General features: G+C 39.2%; 1 protein-coding gene across 3 annotated transcripts in view; it reads left to right on the forward strand.

Moving 5' to 3' along the window:
* ttc27 (tetratricopeptide repeat domain 27) overlaps positions 1-23336 on the forward strand; it is an 84914-nt gene that overhangs the window by 50164 nt on the left and 11414 nt on the right. For all 3 annotated transcript variants that reach the window (XM_065959677.1, XM_020647818.3, XM_020647820.3), the window contains exons 11-17: positions 4754-4849; positions 8715-8837; positions 15705-15932; positions 17872-17970; positions 18275-18327; positions 19692-19857; positions 23266-23336. The exon at positions 23266-23336 is cut by the window's right edge and continues 127 nt beyond it. In XM_065959677.1, the coding sequence (XP_065815749.1) occupies positions 4754-4849; positions 8715-8837; positions 15705-15932; positions 17872-17970; positions 18275-18327; positions 19692-19857; positions 23266-23336 (836 nt within the window). The remainder of the gene's footprint in view (positions 1-4753; positions 4850-8714; positions 8838-15704; positions 15933-17871; positions 17971-18274; positions 18328-19691; positions 19858-23265) is intronic.

The raw sequence follows: 23336 nt of genomic DNA on the forward strand, positions 1-23336 counted from the left end.
GAGCACGATGCAGCATTTTCCAACAACATGCTGTGTTTCATAATGAAACAAAAGAAGGTGCACATTCCTGATAAATTACCTTGTTACATGAACATCGTATATATGTTGTTTACCTCGAAATCAGCAAAAAAAAAGGTAATGATTGTGATGGATCATTTGTCTTTCTCTCGTTGGTATCTGGCTGTTTTTAATCAATCCCACTGGTCCTCACATTCCCTGCTGGTCTGAGTGTAGTGCAGCGTGTATAAAAACATCATTTTAATTACTTTAAAATCATCACTGGTATCAATTTGTTTTCAAATGTATTAACTTTAATTATCCTTAATGTCTTAAACAATGTTTTGTTCCTCACACACCGAGTTATTCTCTCAGAAGTTCTGATCAGACTCTCTTCACAGTTCCCTTTGTTTCAAAGAAAGTTGGTAAAAAAGCTTTTATGTTTTGTGCTCCTTCTGATTGGAATAAGGCAAACTCCGGTCTCGAAAAAATTTGAATGAATTTTTTTATAACTCGGCGGATTTTATTTTATTAAGGAAAACGGCTATGCTCGTCTTTTTTACTTCGTTTGGAGAGTTTGTTTAACACATATCTGACAACATACATGGCTTGCTGTGCGGTTAACAGACCATCCAACAAGTTGATGCTTCAGTTTTCTTCGGTAAGTGATATAGTAGTGTTATATTTACTGCTTACTCATGTGTTTATATTTACGGACCTAGCTTGTTTAGCGTTAGCTTGTAAACCAGTCGGCTAACTGTGTAGCTCATTATTTACGGTCAATGGTTCAGCCGATCAAGACTCCCGTTCATGCCAAAGAAGCTAATGGCAACATAGCCAGCCAGGACTATTAAATTGGGGGAAATTAATTCTGAAGTGTTCGAAATTTTAGTTGGCAAGATGTTGTAAGACAGAGTTTGTGTGATATTAAAAGCTAAAGGTTCAGCTCGGTGGTTAACCGCAGACTGTAAATATGGTTATCTGACGTTATGATGAATGTTAAATGTCATTAAAAGACAAACTTTGTGTATAAAGTTCAACATTAATCAGACGATACCCGCTGGTTAAACATGTTACAGAGGATGATATTAATGTTGCATGGTTGACGTTCATTTCGACGGCACACAAACTCAAACTTCAACATTTTAAATCTTTATTATTATTATTATTGTTATTGTTATAACATAAACAGGCGATAACAAGTACAAAACTAAAGATGTCGACAGACAGAGATCAGCTATATGTTGAAGCTTGAACAGAAAAATTTGATTTGTGCAAACTGTTACCAAATTCAATTTTTTTGTCTCTTTGTATGAGTTCAGGGAAAATTAATCTGGTTATTAATATAGTTCTTCATCGTTACAGATGCTCTTACACAGAATATAGCAGTAGAAATATAAAATATAAATAACATATGGAATGAAAATAAGATATAAAGTATATACATATATATATATATATATAGATATAAAGTATAATAAATAGTTTGAAGAATACAGCCATGTACTGAGCTCATGTTAATAATAAATGAGTTACTGTATGTTCTGTACTGAAGCACAGAGAGTTGGGACCTGTTACTGATTTAAATAATTCAGATTATATTTGTTTCATGTTAAGATGAAGTACTATCCACAATAAACTGCTTAATTTTTCCTCACCCAAAATCTGAGACCATTTGATGTGGAATATCATTGTGTGAGTGAGAGAGAGAGCTGAAAATAGCATGATTACAATAATGTTTATCTTCTTAACTTTGAATAGATGTTGATTATCTTAATACTGTACCTTTGTTGTCTGGGTAGTACACTGTTGAATTTATAAATGTGCTCTTACACACAGATGAATACAGAAAAATAGATGAGAACAAACAAAATGATTTAATGAATAACTGATATTTTCTCTCTTTCTTTGTCACCCTGAAGACCCCTCACTAAAAGTCCATGTTCTCCTGGATCCATGTCACATGCTCGAGCTTCTTCTGAATGACTTTTCAACAGTTGAAGTTCTGGTGAGAGAAGATGGCCAGCAGATAGGACAGCAGTACATGAAGGAGCTCCACAGGCTTCAGAAGAAGGAGGAGGGTTTGCACCTTGGAAGACTGTATTCATGCTGTTCAAATAAAAGTAGATCTCCTCCAAACAACTTGCAATCAAACTATTTTCTTCCCATTTTAAAACCCTTTGTCCAGTTTAGATGGGAGAAGTTGATATTATGTGATATTGATCAGGGAAGACTACATTTCTAAATCATTTTTTTTTAACTGTGTTTTTATTCACAAGTGATTGATCTTATTTACTCTCCATGTATCTTGATTTAAGAATGGGGCTGTGTTTAAGGTCATCATTTTGCAATGACTCTGTTCCATCCCACTTTCAGAAATGAACTACATTAGTATTTATCAAAAGAATAAAAGGTTATGTAAAAGTAGACTTCCTTCCCTAAGCTATTGAGTTGAGCATTAATGCACATTTTAGTCTTTCAAATCTGAAATGTATACTCATAAGTAGACATAAAGGAGTGCATTTATATAGAAATATTTATTTAATCTGAAAAACTACATTCTAAAAAGCCTGTTTTTACAGCAGAGATGAACATGTTTACAGCTTGGTACAAAACAAACAAATAGGTCTGATTAGCTCATGTCTCGATGGACACTGTACAGGGGGTGAATGTTTTGATGACTCATCATTTTTGATTTGATGAAGGATAAGAGTTATTCACAATAAGGCGTGTAGCTGACCTGATTGACAGGTGGGCGCAGTGTAACGGTTTGTCAAGAGGCTTAAAACCCGTCTCAGCTCCAGCTCTCAGCCTGTCGTTAGGTTGAATGAAGGTAAGGGTGAGACAGCATTTCAAGCATGGAGACCGCCATCGATGCAGGAACATGTGGGTGTCATCACTCAGGCCATCTGGGGGAGACATCCCTCGACGCCAAAGCCCTCGTCTTTTAAAGTTTTAAAACAGACTTCTTATCCTTAAACATGTTCTTACACCCAAGTTATGATTTGTAACAATGTGAGAATTTAAATGTAAAGATTAGCCTCAAAATGTTTCTTACATTTTATGATAAAACTTTTCTAATGTATTGCTCTGTTAACCCGGACAAAGTCTAATTTCTCTGACAAATAACTAATAACCATAATTGTAGATTTTAAAAAAAGTGTAGTTTTAAGACTTTAATTAAATATTTGGGTTGAATATAATTAGTTTTAACTGTGTTGTAGAAAAGTTAAATGTTAACTTACTGTTTATAGAGTTTTCTCAGGATGAGCAGGAATAGGGGATGATAGCAGCCTAGCCGTTAGCTTTGATGTGAAATGGAACGTCGAGCTGAATGGGCGGAGTTAAGTCCCGCCCGGTCCCGCCTTAATGCTGTTACTAGGTTGATCCGAAGTTAGGTTGAGACCCCAGTGAGACAGCATATCCAATATGGATGCGCCCATCGATTAGACTCATTTGATGCCTCCGTAACAGACGGGTGACGTCACTCAGGGTTTGTCCAGTAATATTTACAGTCTATGGTTGTCCCTTGTTTTTTGTTTTTTGTGTGTTTTGTTTTTGTTGTTTCTTGCTGTATGTACCAGTATTACTTTTATTGTTTCGTCTGTAGTGTGTTATGTTTTGTTGTTGTTGTTTTCTGCTGTATGTATTACTTTGTTTGTTTCGTCTGTAGTGTGTTGTTTTGTTGTTTTCTGCTGTATGTATTACTTTGTTTGTTTCGTCTGTAGTGTGTTGTTTTGTTGTTTTCTGCTGTATGTATTACTTTGTTTGTTTCGTCTGCAGTGTGTTGTTTTGTTGTTTTCTGCTGTATGTATTACTTTGTTTGTTTCGTCTGCAGTGTGTTGTTTTGTTGTTTTCTGCTGTATGTATTACTTTGTTTTTTTCGTCTGCAGTGTGTTATGTTTTGTTGTTGTTTTCTGCTGTATGTATGACTTTGTTTCGTCTGTAGTGTGTTATGTTTTGTTGTTGTTGTTGTTGTTTTTTGCTGTATGTATTACTTTGTTTCGTCTGTAGTGTTATGTTTTGTTGTTGTTGTTGTTGTTTTCTGCTGTATTTATGACTTTGTTTTATCTTTATTGTCCCAAATATGAAATTCTTGGTCACAGCACTGTACAAGACAAATCAGATCATTGTGTACAATGGGGAAGAGGTATATCAGACAGACTTCTTTCTTATTGGTTGGAGAAGACGACTCATGAATCTATTTATTTTCAATACATAGTGTTTAATGTGTTGGTGATTGTATGGTCACGTTTAGTTGGTTCTACAAAGCCTCCCTTAACTTGGCAGATATCACAATGTTCTTCAGGAAATTCTGAATACAAATATTTTCTTTAGAGTCTAACAGCTTTTTTTATGTTGACGGCTGATGAGCTCTGTGGAAAGGAAGTTATCCAGATGTAAGGATACAGACAGGAGACGTAAATCTAGAAGAAGTGTCTGTTTTTTTAGTCCTGTCATTTTTTTAGACTATTAAGGATAAGAATCAGAACATCCACATAGCTGTGAAGTTTTTAAAAAGGAATGCTGACGACTCTGTTGTGTTGAACGTTTGCTTTATTTTTATGTTCCATCATCTGCCATTAAGTCCCAAATAATGGTGTGATAGAATGATAAAGATGACTGCTTTGGTATCTGCTGTCATCACATCTCACTCGTGACATAATAAAATAAATCACAGTGTGGTGAATCTATAATCTCCAGAAGTTAACATACATTTTAATAGTTGATTTTTATTTCCTGTTCTCTTTCCCAGGCGATAGTTGACCACTTTGAAGACAAGAACTGTCCGGTGATCGAGCGGCTCAAACTCTTCTACTGCTGCCAAGCCCCGACCAGATGGGTCGTCCAGGTAGCGTACACTTCATTTTCAAGCACATATTCTTATGCAAAAGCAGACCTCTGTTTGTCTTGTGACAACACATTTTCTGAATTGAACACGAGTAAAGATTTGTGGTATAAAGCCTGCGTCTTTACAAACAAATATGTGTCACTACATGGGAATAAATATCAGCATTGTGTTTGTGTTGCAGCTCTAGAAATAGATGTTTAGGCTAGTACCATGACCTGGCTCTTAAGGCCTGACAAAAAACAAGGGAAACATACAGGTTTAACTAAGTGTGTCGGCTGTTGAGTGTGTGGTGAGTGCGACATGTTGTGTGGTGTTAAACTAAAGTAACATAAGCAGGCTAAAACAAAACATGGTGCAAATGAGAAGCTGTGTTGACGGTGTGACGCTGAGGGTGGATGAGAGAGAATGAGTGGTTGACTGCCCGATCTTAAATGTACTAGTCAGGTGTTATGATACGATACACTTTATTGTCCACTCGGGGACATTTGTCTTGGACTCAAAGTGCTGCCAAACATTCAGCTGCTTTCCCGAGAATCAACAAATATAAACAATAGAAAAACACATCCACGTGTTAACAGAGAGGCACAGAGAAATGAAAACAAAACACAACCTATATTGTTATTATATAAGATCTGAAAAAACACAGCCTGAGGGAAAGCAGCAGCACGAGAGTCCGGGTCGCAGGCAGGGCGACGCCACCAGAATATATCTTTACACCATATAGTGAGAAAGAAGATAGACCTGCACACTGCTCAATTGCCGCAAAAAAAGGGTTTTAATGATCACTACATTTTGACCAGAGGTCTTCTTCAGGTGATCATTTTTACAACACGTAGTAGCAGAAGCTAACATGACTCAAAACTTGGTTGCAATAGAATACCTGCTCACCAAAAAGGGGCCTTTAGCAATGTGTCCTGCTCTGACCCTTCAAAATAAAGTGTTTTATGCTTAAACATCTTTGTTTTTTAAAGTGTGAGTAAACGATAAGGCTAATGTAAGTGGTTTATTTTAGGACAAATTAACAGCTACTAGCTATTATTATAATCCTTAAAATAGCTTTTTCTAACTGAGGGTGACAGCAATGAAGCGACAGGAGATTAATGAAATCTCTAAAGGTCTCACAGGGATTGGAAAAAAAAAAAAAAACATTAATGAGCTTTCATGACACATTTGCTGAACCACGAAGCATCACAGGAATCTATGAAGGCAAACATTAACCACCATAACAGAGCCCAGGACAGGGAACCGAATAAAAATGGAAAGAGCTGTAAGTAGAATAAGCAGTAATAAAAAGATTTAGACCTGTCTAGAAGATTGAAGGAGGGGGGAGTGCTGAAAAGAAAGAGCGCGAGGGAGATGCTGGGGAGGAGACATCGCCCTGGCGGCATGTAATAACTGATAACAGCAATAAAGCAGGAATTGAAGAGTCCCTATTGCTGCCTGAGGACTTGAAAGTGGGTTGAGGCGGAGGATTGCAGCAGGCGCTGTGATGCATTTTCTCCACACTAGAGAACCATGGTGGGCATGTCACAAAGCACTCAAGGCCTGGACGACCCTTTTTATGGCTGGGGGTGGGTTTATGTTTGTATGAGTGTGTTGTGCCTCATATACTCTCAGTTTTTGTACATTTCAGGCCTGTAACTACACAGCATATACATTACATTTTACATCACAGCCGTCCATTTTCTAAAGCATGCTGTAAATTTTACGACTAATTTCCCACCCTTCAGGCAGCCATTGGTTTTTATTCATCTCACATTGGTATAGAAACACTTTCACACACAGAGTACAGTAGATCATTATCCCAATAAAAGACGTTATTTTTAGACTCTATAATGATGTGGCTTCATGGCGGGAAAGAAGGAATGCACTGAAGGCTTTTTGTTTTAGCATGTGGGTCCAGAGTTAAAATAACTATTGGATGGATTACTATAAAACTGGGTTTAAAAATCCTTCATGATGACTTGTAATAAACTTGGTGATCCTTTATCGTCTAGTCAATTTTTTTTACAATGTGCCCTGTATTAAACCAGGTGATTCCATATTAAGATAACAATCTTGTTCACATTTTTTTTGGACAAAGTTCTGACCAAAACAGTAAACAACTCCCTACAAGCATAACATTTAAAACAGTGTAAAATAAAATAAAAATATTTGCTAAAAAAAGACAAGAGTTGAAACAGGTTAAGCTACTTCAGCAATATTTTGTATATATTTTTTTTCTTTTTAGGTTTCCTTGGGGGCTTTTTTGTACCTTTTTTTATTTTAGAGATAGGACCGCAAATATAGTCAAAAATGGGGGAGAGAGAAAGTGGGGAATGACATGCAAGAAAGGAGCCACAGGCCGGATTCGGACCCAGGCCGCCTGCTCGAAGGACTACAGCCTCCATACATGGGGCGCGCTCACTAACCACTAGGCTACCAGCGACCAGCAATATCATTTTTAAATTGAATTAGCATTTAAACCCTTCGCTACATTTCCAAAGGCCTTCATAATGAGACACTATTCAACCTGACTTCTCTTCAAGGTGACAATTCTAATCTTGCTGTGATGGAAATAGAAAAAAATAATCATTTTATGTAAATCATGTTTCAGTTAAATAATTAAATTCTGCAGTAACAAAGGCAAACTGCAAATACATAAGTATTAGCTAAAAGAGGTTGTTTACTTTAAATGGTAAAATAATAAAATCCCAAACTGAACCTTGAGGAACTCAATATGTAGTAGAGTGGAGGAAGAGCAATCAAATTAAACTCATGGTGTTTTGTAGAGTGGTACATTCTACAAAACTGTTCTAAAGCTTATCCTGCCAGATTGTTTTGTGGTGTGGGATGTGTTAAGAGTGTCCAGATCTGCTTTTCATTTCAAATTGTTTCATATTTAAAATCTGATCTCCTCAGGGGAACCCTGATCCTGCACGCACTGGATTGTAACGTTAGTGAAATGATATCCAATTGGGAAACGAGCTGACTGTAGAAGGATGCACAACAACCACAGCAAATCAATTTATTTATTCAGCTCCAGCTCGCTGTAACATCTCCACAACTTCATCCAACGTTTTTACTTCTTTTCTCTGTAATAAGTCGTCCAAAAACCATCACCAATTCTTCGGGACCCTTGTTGATCTGGGATGGAGTCTGTTCGTGTGTTTGCTGTTTTGGTCATATTGTCTCCACACACTTCAGGAACAAAACCGTTTTTCATCACTTTGTTGAGTATCTCCCATTTTCAACATCTGTGAAGATTTGACAAATCTTTTAATGTGTGCCAAGCTTTAGAGTGCTAACTTTAAAAGCAGCCACAGGATGCTCAAACAACCCTTGTGTTTATGTTGCAGACGGATATGGTGGTCAGCTGTACCCAAGGCCTTTGAAAGATCAATGCTGCACAGATTTTTGTTAAAGGTTATTTGTTGGGCTTCATTATGCCTTTATTTATGGGAAGGACAGTGAATAGAGTAGGATTAGTACCCAGGTCACCCGTTTGGTGGACTTTAGCCTCAGTACGTAGTGTGTGCACCCTACTAGGCTACCAGCACCCTGGATCTGCACAGATTTTATTTGTACTTTAGTGACTTCATTACATTGTTGAAAACCTAAAGCATGCCATGATGGTGCTGTGTTGTTTCCAATTACAATAGCTTGAACAATGTTTCGTTAACAGATACCTTGCATTAATTTTCCAGACATATTTGAGTTTTTTTGCTTGTATATTATTGTGGGTATGTTAACATTATACATGCTGAAATTCACCATGCTGGCCTTTATAATTGTGAGCATGTTAGCATGCTGACGACATTTCAAAGCTGCTGGTGTTGTTTCAGCCTCATCGTCTTGTTCTCTCTCCCCCCCCCCCCCCCTACAGAAACAACTTGCCTCCCTGCTGATAGACCTCGGCTGCATCAGTTCAGCTCTGCTCATGTATGAAAAGCTGGAGCTCTGGGAGGATGTAGTTATCTGCTATGAGAGACTGGGTCAACATGGCAAGGTATGTACACAACAACACACTTGCAGCAAGACAGCTTTCCCAACGAGCTACCATAACATCTGTGATTTCAACGGATTCATTGTAATCTCTCGATATCGACATCAATGTTGATACGTTAGCATTAAAACTGAGCCCGCAGCTACTGACGTAACAACAATGTTTGAATGTCAGGTGAGACACTATAATGCAGTGTTAGGAGAAGGAAAGTTAACTCAGAACTGAGAAGAACTATCACAGCCTCATGGCGACAAGTGTCAAGAATGAAATTCAGATTTATTGCACGTTGATCATTAATGACAGTATGGTTTTTACTTCAAGAATCAAGCCAATAAAACAACTGTTGGTAAAAGATGGCCTTTAGAACATTCATTATAGCAAGTTACAAAGGAAAACAATGCTGCTAAGAATGGTTCAGATGCCTGACAGGTGCATATACCGATACCTAAACTCCTCAAGAAAAAGTTTGGAAACGTTATTTCGGTCACTTATTTCGCCCCTTTAATAATACTAATTGGTGTTGCATTTTATATCGTTGGAAAGCCTGATTAGTCACCTTTACAACGAGGTATAACTTGTAAGGATCGTGCATTCATGGAATGTGCAACACAGCTAAATGTGTGGGTAGCGCCTGAAAATGTGCCAAACAGTGTAAAATGTATAAAGTGTAAAAAATGTATTACTGTGGGAGAGTCCAACAGGAGAAGATTGCAGGGGATTTTGGCACATTTAGCTGTGTTGCTCATTCCATGAATGCACGATCCTTACAGATCCTTAAGTTATACCTCATTGTAATGGTGACTAATCAGGCTTTCCAACGATGTAAAATACAACACCATTAAGTATTACTAAAGTGGCGAAATAAGTGACCAAAATAATGTTTCCAAACTTTTTTTGAGGAGTTTATATTAAAGTTAAAAAAATATATATATGGGTAATATGAAGTGCAACAGAACTCATATTTTGTCTTAATGGTTGAAGGTATTTTATCAACTTTAAACTGATAAACTTTCTACATGTGAAGAGTGACTTGAGAGTGTTAAGATGATGACGTAAAATGACTGCAGAATCAGTGATTATTTATCTCTCACACACACACACACACACACACACACACACACACACACACACACACACACACACACACACACACACACACAACTTTATCTGACATGGCTGAGCCGGCTCGAACCCTGCCCTTATCATCTATCCATCTATCTTTATGCTTTTTACTGCTACAGGTGCACATTTCTGGGGGCATGGTAAAGCCATTACACACACAATTTATCTAGCAAGTACTGGAAAGTTATCTAGTTCAATGGAGCACCAACAGGATAAACATAATTCACGTAATCTACAGCACAGCAATGCACTCTTCCTCTCAAATAGAAATATATAATTGAATGCATGATTATCATACTGTTCATCCATCTTTTCTTTCCAGTTTCCTCCACTTACTGGGGGCTTGCTTATAGTCGCAGTTAGTCAAGATGTTCCCTACTAGCAATAATTTAAAGCTTCTCCTTGGGAACCTGAGTTTATCTTGAGTTGGGTTAGAAATCCAATTGCTCCATGTTGTTCTTGGTCTAGCACAGGGTGGCTAACCAATCGGATGGGTCAGTAAAATAGTAAATAGAAGCCACCTAAGAAGTGTTCTGATCTTGTGCCCAAACCAGCTCAACTGGCTAACGTTGAACCAATATGCCTTTTGCTCCTCTAGCAGGCCGTTAATATCAAAAACAGAATTATTGACAAGGGACAGATCTTTTTTCAAAATCCTTGTGACACTTGACACACGTGAAGCATGTCAGCCAAGACAGATGGATCTAAATTTGTGTTAATGGTTCCATGCTGGAAAAGTAATGCGTTCCCAATTTTTTTTGCCACAAAGACGGAAGCACCCAACTGGCTTACATTTCCTCATGTCCTATCTCATTGAGGCCATTCTCTGGAACAAAGAAATCTAACAAACTTAGCTTTGAAGTGATTGGTTGAACACTTTTTTTGGCCATTGAATCACGTCATGAAGCTCCTCACTTTCATTTGGTGTGCCCATGTGCTTTGATGTAGTTTGGAACGCTGCAGTGAATGATGCAGCAGTTGATATGTGACTACCACCAGCTATACATATTATACCATACACATCTCTTTGTGTTTGAAGGACCACAATTTGGTTCCTAAACTGTTGTGTTGTTCCCAAGCTTTTCCACCGACAGACTTGCATTTGGCTGGGGTGGATGTAGTCAGGCAGAGATGTCATGAACTGTCTTACGGCAATGTTGCCAACCTGTGACAATGCTTTTTTAAGAGTCACAGACTTCTTTACGATCTTATCTAAATTATGAATGAATTTGGCTGAAAAACCTCCATTTAGTAATTATTAGGGATGCATCCATCTGTTGCCATTTTGATGGAGACTCACAAGTCTTGAAATTGCCTTGAAATAGAACACTTCAGCTAAGGACTACCACAAAATCACCTCAGATGTCACCTCTGGCCATGAGTATTTTAACATTAAAATACAGCAGGTGTCTACAACCATGTTGCCATTGCCACAAGTAGGCAAGTTTAGCACAAACTGCAAAGTTACACTGGGCTAATTGTAAGATATAGGTTGGAAAATGTAGAAAGGCGATACTAACTATTTTAAATAATTATAAAACAGGTGTTTGACTTTGATGAATGGCTTTATCTACATAATGTAAGTGCCAGTTGGTGAAGAACCAAAGCAAGCATAAATGTTTGGAAAATCCAGGTTTTTAAGGGTTAAATCCTTTGCACTTCTGTTTGAAGGACTGTTTACTTTCACTGAACTAATCAGCTCTGAGGCCAATGCGAGTGCTGTGGGGTATGAAGGCTGAATTTAAAAAAGGTTTCAAGTTAAACTTTGTTCTTCATGAAGAAAATTCATTTGGTCCTTGGTCAAAACGTGCGTACACAAAAACAGCACAACAGAACAAGACTGACCTTAGTCACAGGAGTCATTAGCAATGTTCTGCCCCAGCAACATTATCCTTCTCACCCCAATGTTCACAAATACAAAGACTAAAAAAATGTGTAAGAGTAGCACTCTTTACTCACATGTATCCACACACAATAATGTAAGGCATTAGTAGGAAAACAGGACCGTAATATGAATAGATGAAATGAGACATATGAGACGGAGCAATATCAAAGCCAAATCACATATTGCATAGAATAAGTACTGAAAGCACTGCATCAGGAACAAAAGACTCCATAACATTGGTGCTTTAATGTTGTGTAGCAGTACTTGGTACCTTGGAATCAGCTCCCGTCAAAGTGACTCTTTGTGAAATATACACTTTGTGGCCACTTCTGTATTTAAACTCATCACTTCTTACAATTCAGACGCTTACACAAACTATTTAAATCTGCATGATGTACTGTAGGTCGAAGGCAGCCATGAGGACTGTTCAAGGTGATGACTTTGTGGGCTCAATTTGGGTTAGTCTCAAAACAAGTGTTTCAGATGATTCATGCAAAATGCATGAACATTTGAAAAGCTCTTGGAGTAACAAAACCATGTTACAAAGAACAAATGTTATTTCAAGCGGTTTCCAACAACAGGACAGTTCAGTGAACTACAAATGCCTTCAAAGCCATGAAATGTCAACCCACAGTATTCACATGGCAGCCATCTTTCTCTAATGACATGCACACAGTGAGAAGCAGAAATTCTTTTATAAAAAGGAAATCATTTCCAGTTGTGACAACATATTAGATAAGTCACTGTAAAATTAAGACAACAGCTAATGTTAGAATTCAGACACTTTCTAACTAACATTACTGGTCCATAGTGTTAGATGTTAAGATGGGATTAATGGTAATGTAATAACAGGAATGTAAGCTTATTTAAGTTGCTTGCTTGCTAACATTAACCTTTGCGACTTCAGCAAAGGGTACCTTATCTTACCTTAACAAGCATATTTTTGAGCTCTTGAAATGGTCCGATGTCTCTCGGGCCACTCTTAATCGTCAATCAGTAAGTGTTGAAATTATTCAGATTTTATTTTATTTTATTAATATTATTTATTTTATTGCACTTAAAAAGCAAAACAAACATAATAGATCAATGGAAAAAAACAGAAAGTACATAATGATTAGTCAACTAAAAAAATATGCATTTTGAAAGAAATGTGCTGGATGAGCCAAATAAACCCAGAGGGGCTTGTCGAGTGGCCTTCCTAAAGATTCATCATATTCAGTACATATTTAAGTTTTGCTAAACTTGTACACATCAATATAAAATCAAAACGGTGTTTGAGGTTCCTGCCAGGAACATAACATCAGAGGAAAATGGTTACCTTGGGAATGTTCTGAATGTTGCAGCTTTGGGACCTTTGGGTGGAAAGGGAGATTGACCCACAGAACTGCTGCAGTGACTGCGTAGTGCTATCATGTCAACATGCAGCAGGATTTTTGAGGGGATGTTACCAAGAGCAGGACAGGGTGTTCATAACAGGGACATTATTTCAGTTAATTGATCGTGTTCCATTTTTGATAATTACATTAAATCCAACTCAATCAACAGATTAGAGCTCTTTGCTAATGTGATGTAAATGAGCCTGTCACATGGTTATACCACATAATATATATTTGGCGTATGAGTCTTATGTCTATTATAATCCATCTTCTGTGTTTGTCACTGGCTACATAACCATTAATAGCACGAAGCTATATGCAGTTGAATACAAAATGCTTTATGACCCACATCTCCACTGTGCAGACAGGAGTCGCACAGTTCACAATTTATAGTATTTCTATTAACATTCACATGCACAGTATGAATACATTTAGAATAAAATGCATGTATTATGTGGTCTTTAGAATGCACACACACAAGCCCAGGGAATATAATATGCATAAGCATTCATATAGGCCAGTAAACATGTTGCATGCAAACGCACTCATTAAGTGCAGACGTGCAGACAATCATGTGCGTGTGGAGACTGATCGCTGACCTGAATGTATAACTCTGCCCGTCCAGGACCCTCAGCGGGATTCCCACAGGCTGCCAGACCTGCGTTATTCAATTTCAGCCTGCTCTTGTCTTTCCAATTTGATTACCCAGGTGCTTTTGGCTAATAATAAAAGTCTCCTGCTCCCCTCTTGTTTTAAATCATGTGCTGTGGTAGTCCCAGCCAATAGTGCATGTTATGTAGTCACTGAGATTCTAAATAACAAGGCGATCCATTTGTCAGGAGAGGTCTGGGTTCTGTTCAGTGCTGCTTCTCTTTTCTTCACTGTTAGAGAGGCATGCTGAAGTTGTGCATGGCTGTGCATAAGTCAAGTTTTTTTTTTTTTAAGAGGGCAGTTTAGTGTGTTTTGCCAACCAGGAGGGCACTTTAGCATCACCCCTTTTTAAAGCGATAGGACAGGTGATAGAGTCAGGAACAGGGTGGAGAGAGAGCGGGGAACGACACGCAGCAAAGGAGCCATGGAAGGGATTTGAACCTGGGCCGCCCACCCTGAGGACTTGAACCTCTGTGCACGGGTCGCACGCACTAATCACTAGGCTAGTAGCAACGACCCATGACAATGGCAGCAGCTCATGATTGGAGCTGTGGTTCAAACGCTGTTGTCTGCCTTTTCTCCTTTCTCTCCTCAACACCCCGGGGATTGGTACGATAATAAGAACTGTATAGGACTGCAGAGACTATCTGTTATTTTGATTATTGCAATTTTAAATGAAAATGGTCCTTTTTACTGTTTGTTCAATGTTTTTAACTTGTGAGTTATGGGATACTCCTGAATGTCCCCTAGGGGATAAATAAAGTATCTAACATAACAGCAATAAAAAACTCTGTATATATCTTTGTAGTTTGTTAGATGGGGTATTAGCTGTGCAGAGTGTAGTTAAGATACAACAAGGTTTCTTTATTTCATGCAGGGAGTGTTATGGTCAGTGTTCATTTTGGTCGCTATTTAAGATTTAGTCTTAGTCTTTGGATGAAAATGTGTATTGATCAGTTTTTTGATCAGTCGTTTTTACCCTGAATAGATTGAGTCCAGTTTCAGTCCACAACAACTCAAAACATTTGAGTCCAGTTTTCTCATCTAAAGTAGTTCAATAAGCCGAACACTGGTATCCAAAATTGGTGTCAATCGACCGGTTGTATTGGCCGTGATAGTAAACACATGACAAACCTTTAAGTGCTGAAGCTATCGACTTTAACAAACATATTAATGCAGCTCTGAAATGAATAGCTTATGCTAATACAAACACTCACAGGGAACATATTACTGTCAATACTTTCATTCCAATGTTGTGCCCTCGTGGGCTCCTCCGACTTCCAGTGGTTATTATTGTACATTTCACAATCACAAATCCAGATATGTGGATTTGGAAAGGGGAAAACAATCTGTTCATTATTCCTGCCTCAGTCACAACAGTGTGGGCCTCAGCTCTTCCTAAGCAGAGCATGTATGGGCATGGAGAGGTGTAACGAGTGCAAACGTCAACATGTGATTTGACTGTCACTTTACTTGTAACACAACCCTTACCTCAATTTTCTCAGTGTTTATCTGTCAAACTGTGTTCCCAAATCCCCTCTGTTGTGTTTGTAGTGTTCTTTTTCATCCTATTTCTTTATGACTGTCTCCCTTCTTTTCTGTAGCTACCTTCACGCTGACTTGTCTCTCACCTTATGCTTAGTTAAATCCTGGATGTATATATTCTCATTCTTAGTTTTGATGTTTTTAGCGCTTATTTACCATGTATTTAATATTATATTGTGTTTAATTGCTAATATTGTGTGTTTGGATAACCTGCTGCTGTATTGCCACAATTTCCCAGTTTGGGATCAAAAACTAATAATATTCTATTTTTTCTCTTCCCTTTTGCTATAGGCCGAGGAGATTGTTCGCACGGAGCTGGAGAAGAAGGAGACGCCCAGTCTGTATTGCCTCCTGGGAGACATATTGAGGGACCATCAGTACTACGACCGGGCGTGGGAGCTGTCCAAGCGACGAAGTGCCAGAGCAATGCGCTCCAAAGCCCTGCTGCACCTCCAGAACAAGGAGTTCAAGCAGTGTGTTGACTGCTTCGAGCAGTCAGTTAAAATCAACGCCATGCAGGTAGAAGCACACACAGACATTTCAGACATTTCAAACTATATGCCTAATCCGTCCGTTCATCTTCTGCTACTTACTCTGCTAACTTGGGGTCGTTTGTATGGACCCCATGAAGAATAGTTGTTACTGCGGTAACAACTAATGGGGATCCAATTAACGAATAAATAAATGAAACTTAAAATTAGCACCATCATTAAAGGCTTTATGTGATTTTTTGATCCAGCAGATGTCGCCCTTGAGCACCAGCACGAAACCAAAACAACTCGCGCTGCATTGTTGTGTTAGCATGCTAATGCTAGTGATCTTTATTATGCTCGTATCTTCACACTGCATGTAAATTTAGCTGAAATGAGCGTGATCTAGAAACACAGTTAAGCAGTGAGTACAGTATGTTATTCTTCTTTTCTCTAGTCCCTCAATTAAACAACTTTTATACACGAGGGGAGGAGTCAGCCGGCCGTCCCGGCAATGTAAACAAACTGAAGATAGGACTCTGAAAACTCTGAAAACATCACAGACAGTGGGACTCGGGTGTTACACCCATTGTAGACAGTCATGACTCAGAGAGTTATTTTCAGAGGAAATACTTGATTTATATTATATTTAAGTGTGAAAAATCACATATTAAGACTTTAACGAGAAATTTGGGGTCTTGATCGGAATATTTTAAGAGCTACTGGATGGATCTTTTGGAAAAAAGATCCAGCACTCTGCTGCACCAGCTATGCATGAGTTCAGATGAAGCCTACTTTGAATGTAATTTCTAACTGAGTTTATGCAGTACTACTGATTAAGTTGAAGCACCAGCTGTGATAGATCTAACGGAGGCATATTTAATAACTTAAATCTTACACCTAGCCTGTAGTACGTGTACAGTTTCCTGTTAAACACAGTTGTCATGGTGTATCGCTTGAATGGTGGAATAACATGAAGGGATGAGGAGCAAAGGGATTTACTGATTTGTTGTCTGCAGTGCTTCTAGATAATACATTACATCCCTACAGTAAGTTTCATTTGTCCATTTGAGGTCACCGATGTTATTTGACTGATGAGCTGTAAGGACGTTACGCTGATGCACCGTTCCACTTGTTTCTTTTTCCGATCAAATTCCGATACAAACTGTATGTACAGATAACGAAACACAGAGTCACAGTTAATTATGTTGTTGTTGTTGTTGTTGTTGGTATTATGTGTAAGGCTACACAAAGCTGCAGTAAACCTGGCATCGCATTTCTTATTGAAAGAGCAAAATAATAATAAAAATAATAAATAAATGTGTACAATACATACATGTATGATGACCTTTGTGCTGGCTTCACATCCAAACAGGAAGCAGCAATGACTGTCAGTGTTTTCAAATGAAATGTTTTAAACTGAAGTGTAAGAATTGTACTCTTGATCTGATAGGAGGAGCTGTTCAATCTCGTCTGAATGTCGTCATGGAGACTATTAACTTAAAGTGCCTAAAGATCTTTCTTCATCGGTCATGAGGATCGGCACTGTAAATCCGATTTGTAAATATTGTCAATATCGTACCCGATACCGATATTACATCGGACTGGTCCCATCTCTAGTTACCTTGAACCTTACTTCCCCATGGAGCAGCCAAACAAATTACACCACTTATGTTACAAACTAGGTAATTTCATCGTAGGGTTTAGGGTGGACTTTAAACCTTAACTCAAGACAGAACTTAAAACCAGCTGGTGCAGCAGGTCACAGATAGGATGTGCTGTAGTATCAGTGTTGATCCTTTGACATCTCATCAACTACTTACCTACCTATCTTCCACAGTTCCACTTGGCTGTTTATTGCTATCTTGTTTGAACTAAAATAACTTTTTTTTGTGTTGTTTTGTTTTTTAACAACCATTAAAAGAATGTTTTTGAAAGTCTGTTAACCTCTTTTGTTTTGTTTGTTCACTTTGTGTCTTTTCTCACAGCTAGGAGTGTGGTTTTCTCTCGGTTGTGCATACTTTGCCATTGAGGGCTATGAGGGAGCTGCCAGGGCTTTCCAGAGATGTGTGCAACTAGAGCCGGATGTAAGTGTCCTCCTGGAACAAGGACATTGCGCACGCACACACACACACACACACACACACACACACACACACACACACACACACAGTCAGTACCCATTTGTTCTCGATGAGGTCTTTATTGGTTGCTCTTCACATCTCCCTTGAACCCATTGACAGCTTCTTTGCATATCTGTGTGTATACATGAAAATTGTCCATTATTGGTCTATATGTTCTAATATAATCATTCTCTGTTTTCTCTACTTCCTCCTTCTCCCCTCTGTCCTTCCTGTTCTCACCCCCCCCCCCCCCTTTGTCTCCTTTCAGAATGCAGAAGCATGGAACAACCTCTCCACAGCCTACATTCGCCTGAGAAAGAAGTGCGTATGAGTGTGTGGTGTGTTTTGGAAACATTGTAGAGCGACATGTGTTGACTTGTTTTCATCAGCAGTGAGAGTGTCAGCTTATACAGTGGATAGAGTTCAGTCTGATGCAAAGCAAAGGTTACTATTATTTTCCACAGTAAACTTTTCACAGCATGTCTGCAGGATAAGTGGATCATGGTGTTTGGTGACTTAAGCCTGTTAAAGAAAAGGAAAGGTCGAGGGTTACCAACAGTATTAGAGTTTATCCTCTGTAAGGCCAGGCAAAGACTACATGAGTTTAAAAAAAAAAACAGTACATAAGGAGAAACTTTACAGATGTTTTTTTTCTTTTGTATCAACCATGCACACAGTACGAGATATGAAGCTAATGATGCCTCCCACACTACGTGATAGAAGGGTCTCATGTGTCCCCAAAAAGAGCAACTTTCCACCTCAGGAGATCTCATTTGACCTCACATTACAAATAACACATTAAAAATCAAAATGATAAAAGTTCACATATGATGCAAAATCCACTTCACCTTGTTTGTCCCACACTATGTCTCTAGTCTGTCTACAAACCCCCCAATTATGAGAAAAGTCCATCCTCTCCATCTTTTGCCTGCTCCATAAAATGTGTGCTCAAACAGGCCGTTTGGAGATTTTCCCTTCATGACATCACAAAGGGCAGTAACCCCTCCCCCAGGTGGGTGACACTCCCACATTTAGGTGTTAGTTCTGACCTCTGAGTCTGCCTTCTCACCATAAACAATAGGACATGGAGCGAGAAAGCCAGAGACACCCAAGCCCTTCCAGAGAGGGGGCGTGGTCAGACACAGCTCATTTACATATTTAAAGGTACAGACACAGAAACAGCCTGAGCAGGGCTGAAATAGAGGGGTTTATAGACATGATCAAATACAGGATCAGAGTGGATTTAGAACAAGAAACTCCACAGACATGTTTTGGGGAGACGTATTTAAACTTGTAAAAAAAGGAGAATAATATGCAACCTTTAAAGTTCCAAATCACAGATATGTTTGGGTGACGTTCTTTCAAAGCTGAGTTTTCGGTGTCATTTTCACATTCACACCGACATGGCCTTTAGTGGTGTGTTTGGTCCTAGCAGGGAAAGCTGTGAGAGTAGAGAGGTGTTCTTCGTTCACGTCAGACTCGTGTGCTTTCAGGCCTGAAATTGAAAACAGAGCAGGAAAGCTTCGATTAACACCTGGTTAGCACAACTGTCAATTCAGCAGAAGCAAATTTGAACTTTTAGCACATTGCACACTGCTTTTATTAAGATTTTTTAATTTGTTCACTTATTGCTCGCTTGTTCTTTTTTTCCCCGTCTTGCTCGTGGTGTCACTCTTGGTCTGCAGAGAAAAAGCTTTTCGTACCCTGCAAGAAGCGCTGAAGTGTAACTACGAACACTGGCAGATCTGGGAGAACTTCATTACCGTGAGCATTGACATCGGGGACTTTCCCGAAACCATCAAGTCCTACCACCGTCTGATGGAGCTCAGGGAGAACTACAAGGACATCGAGGTATAAAATGTCATACATTTGATTAGAGATAGTGGTTTTTATGTTACGCAAGTTTTAAACTTTGCTATTTTTCTTATAAAATAAATGAAACACAGATTCCTGTTGGGATATCACATCATCAGGCCCTAGACACCCAATATCTGCACAAGCTATGTAAAATATATCGCAGTTGGGGCGTGCTGGTGGCGCAATGGTTAGGGCGCGCTTCCCATGTAGTGAGACTCTCGTCTCGAGCGGTAGGCCCGGGTTCACCTCCACCCGTGGCCCCTTTCCACATGTCATTCCCCGCTCTCTCTCACTGGTTTCCGACTCTATCCACTGTCCTACCTCTGCATTAAAGGCACAAAAAGCCCCAAAAAAAAATATATATATATATATCGCAGTAGATGTGTTAGCTATCTTCAATGCCAGCTATGAGTTAGCCTATACCTAAACTTGTGGGACTTCTGTCTGTCTGAATATCTTAAATACCTCCGGTTTTTCTATACATTTCTATATTTGTCTTTTTCTCGGTTCACTCTACCTTGTTAACGACATTTTTTCCTCCCACTTTCATGCCGCTCATGTTGCGATCAGTGACATCACTTAGATTGCGAGATGTAAAAGCACATAAGTTGAAAAGGTCAACAGCAGCCTCCGAGCCTCCTGCAGACAGATCTCTCTGTAAATTGAATTTGGCTTTGCTTCCTCTCCTCCGTTTTTTAAAACTTCTCCTATAACACGAGTGCATACATAATGTAATATTATAGATGTTCTAACAGAGACAGCTCCTTATAAGGTCAATAAGCTGTACAGTGTGATAGGGTCAAACGATGTCGACAACACTTCAGACAACACACAGTTATTTCATCTCAGGAGGCAGGACATGATTTAAAAAGGATGACACATAAATGTCGGAAGAAGCAACAAAATCCACCGCTACCACAATAGTCTTTGTCTTTCTTTCAATGCTACATTATCGAACATACAGTAGCTCTATGGTGAACCTCCTGTCTGTGTCTCTCGTCGCTCTCTCCGGCAGCTCTCCGGTGGCGCTCCTGGTGCTCTCTGATCGTTCTTTCCAATCACATAATCCAGTTCTTATCTCCAGTCACTCTCCAGTTGTATTGTGATCTAAACATCACCAACCCCGCCGGCATGCTCACAGTGAATGTTTCCTGAACATTACCTGCTGAGTTTAAACATCGTCTCACCCTGACCTTCACATGGAAATGTTTCTAGCAGGCCGGCAGGAAAACTTCCAACTAAAGTTGGGTTGAGAGAGTCATCTCCATATGTTCACAAATGCAACTCACCCTGAAATTTCTGTAGTTTAGTGTATTTGTGAATACCAAATACATTTTGACTCTGATCTTGATGATAGTGAACCTGAACAGAGGTGACTGCTTATAAATGGCTGAATGTATCTGAAAATAGTGCAGCCCAATTATACCAACCACTCCTGTGTTTGAGGCTTATGAACAAAAGGACAGATCAACAAAAAGCAAAGATTTTTGTGTGTGTGTGTGTGTGTGTGTGTGTAGTTCTGTCCCCTTCTCTCCTTTTCCTTTCAGTGAACCAACATGTCAAACCTTCACATTAAAGTCATTTTACTTGAAATGTTCAATTGTATCTTTCTATTTTTGCTCACATCTGTTTCACACTTTGAAATATCTTTCTGCATAAATAGCAGCGTCACTCTGCCTCACTCAACTGCATAATCACATCACCATCACATTTTTAGAAACAACATTTCTGCCTTATTCTGTTTCATATTTTCTTTCCTTGTGGTTGTTTTAAGTCCAGGCCCTGAGTGTGGGAGGGGGAGCAGAGGTGGTATAGGGACCACCATGAATTCCTCTCTTATGGAATGCATAGAGGGCCGGTGACAGACGTGCTTTGACTGGCTGATAGATTTCAAAGGAGCTGAGGGTCACATGGCTCAGCTTTGTGCCTCTCGGGGTTAAATGAGATTCACAGGAACCTTACAGTCACACACTCATTCGCGGGGGGGAATGAGTGTAAAGTCGAGAATAAAGTGTCTTTTCTACATTGTTGTGATATAAAAGTAAAGTCTGAGATGAGCTTCAGGAGCTTCACAGAAGATTCTGGCCTACCATTTCGCTGTCCGACTTTCCTCACAAGAGACAGGATATTACTTTTCCACTAAATTTCACACTCTTAACTGGATCCAGCAGGAATCTGAATAAGTCATTCATTCAGAGTTCACCTCAATATGTCACTTTCACCACAGTGATTGGCAGAAGAAGGGGATGCATTAAAAAGCCCCTTCTTTAATGGATTTAATCTCGCTTTCATCCCAGGAAGTGTCACATCAAATGTAGTGACACGAGAGACACTCGGGCAGCTATTACCCACCAGCACCTCGGGCCCCTTCTGCCTCCAAAATGAAGACAAAATATGGCCCCGATGGGTCAGGAGCCAAATTCCAGTAGCCTGTATTGAAGTGTGAACAGATGACATGACGTTCCAGTTAGCCTCCCAGTAGCTCAGTAAGAGGCCTGACAGATGGTTCATTAGTTTGTGGTGGGAGGTGAAGAACTTCTAGAAAGCAGATTTCAGCTTGAGCTCAACTCAGGAGGCCAATGCTTTTCTTGAAAGATAGAAGAGGGACGGTTGAAGGGAGAACAGGGTGATGAAAGATTGATCGTCTCAGACATTTCACCTATGCCATGACTCTTTTTAGGATAACATAACTCTATTCAAAAAGCTCAGCCGTTATAAGGTCTTTACATTCATATTGTTTCTGCGAAAGCGGGATATTGGTCCCTCAGTCTGTGAATTCATATTGCATTTCAGCATTGCAGAAGCACGACACAGCAGGAGCTCCCCACACACACACACATGGTCAGATATGCACACACACTGCGTTCCCCTTCTGGCTCCACTGAAACCATCTCGCCTCTCTAACGCTCTGTTACTACCTCTGAAGACGGAGGGGGGGGATCACTTCGTTCCCCCATTATGCTTCAGCAACATTCAGAATGAAGGCGTAAACATCACATCTTGAAACGGCAGTCTGAATAAGGCTATAGACACCAATGAATTACTATTTCTTTATTTCTTAAATGTAATAATTGTGTAATTTTGACACTTGATTATAACATTTTTTCAAAAGTTTTTTTTTGTAATAATTTAGCAGATTAGCATAATTACTACAAGCCAGTGAATTCAGTATGGGGATCATTTTTAATCTCATGCCTAAGCCATCCTGAGTGCCGGTGTAAGTGGGAATTTGAAGCACATTTGTGGAACAATCTTTTGACTTAATTCTATCCTGTTGGTTTCTTTGCCAGCTCTAAGCCATGCTGTTTTATGAACTCTAAATGAAGGATTGAATGTGGAAAACACCTTCAAATGGCGTCACAGGTCTTGACTTGTGTTTCCTTTCATCTGCTCTTATGTCAGATCCTACAGATCCTGGTGAGAGCCGTTGTTGGAAACATGACGGGCAGTCATGGCGTGGAGGCAGGGACCCT

This window comes from Labrus bergylta, chromosome 10 (assembly GCF_963930695.1).
Source record: "Labrus bergylta chromosome 10, fLabBer1.1, whole genome shotgun sequence".
In the NCBI taxonomy this organism is placed as follows: Eukaryota; Metazoa; Chordata; class Actinopteri; order Labriformes; family Labridae; genus Labrus; species Labrus bergylta.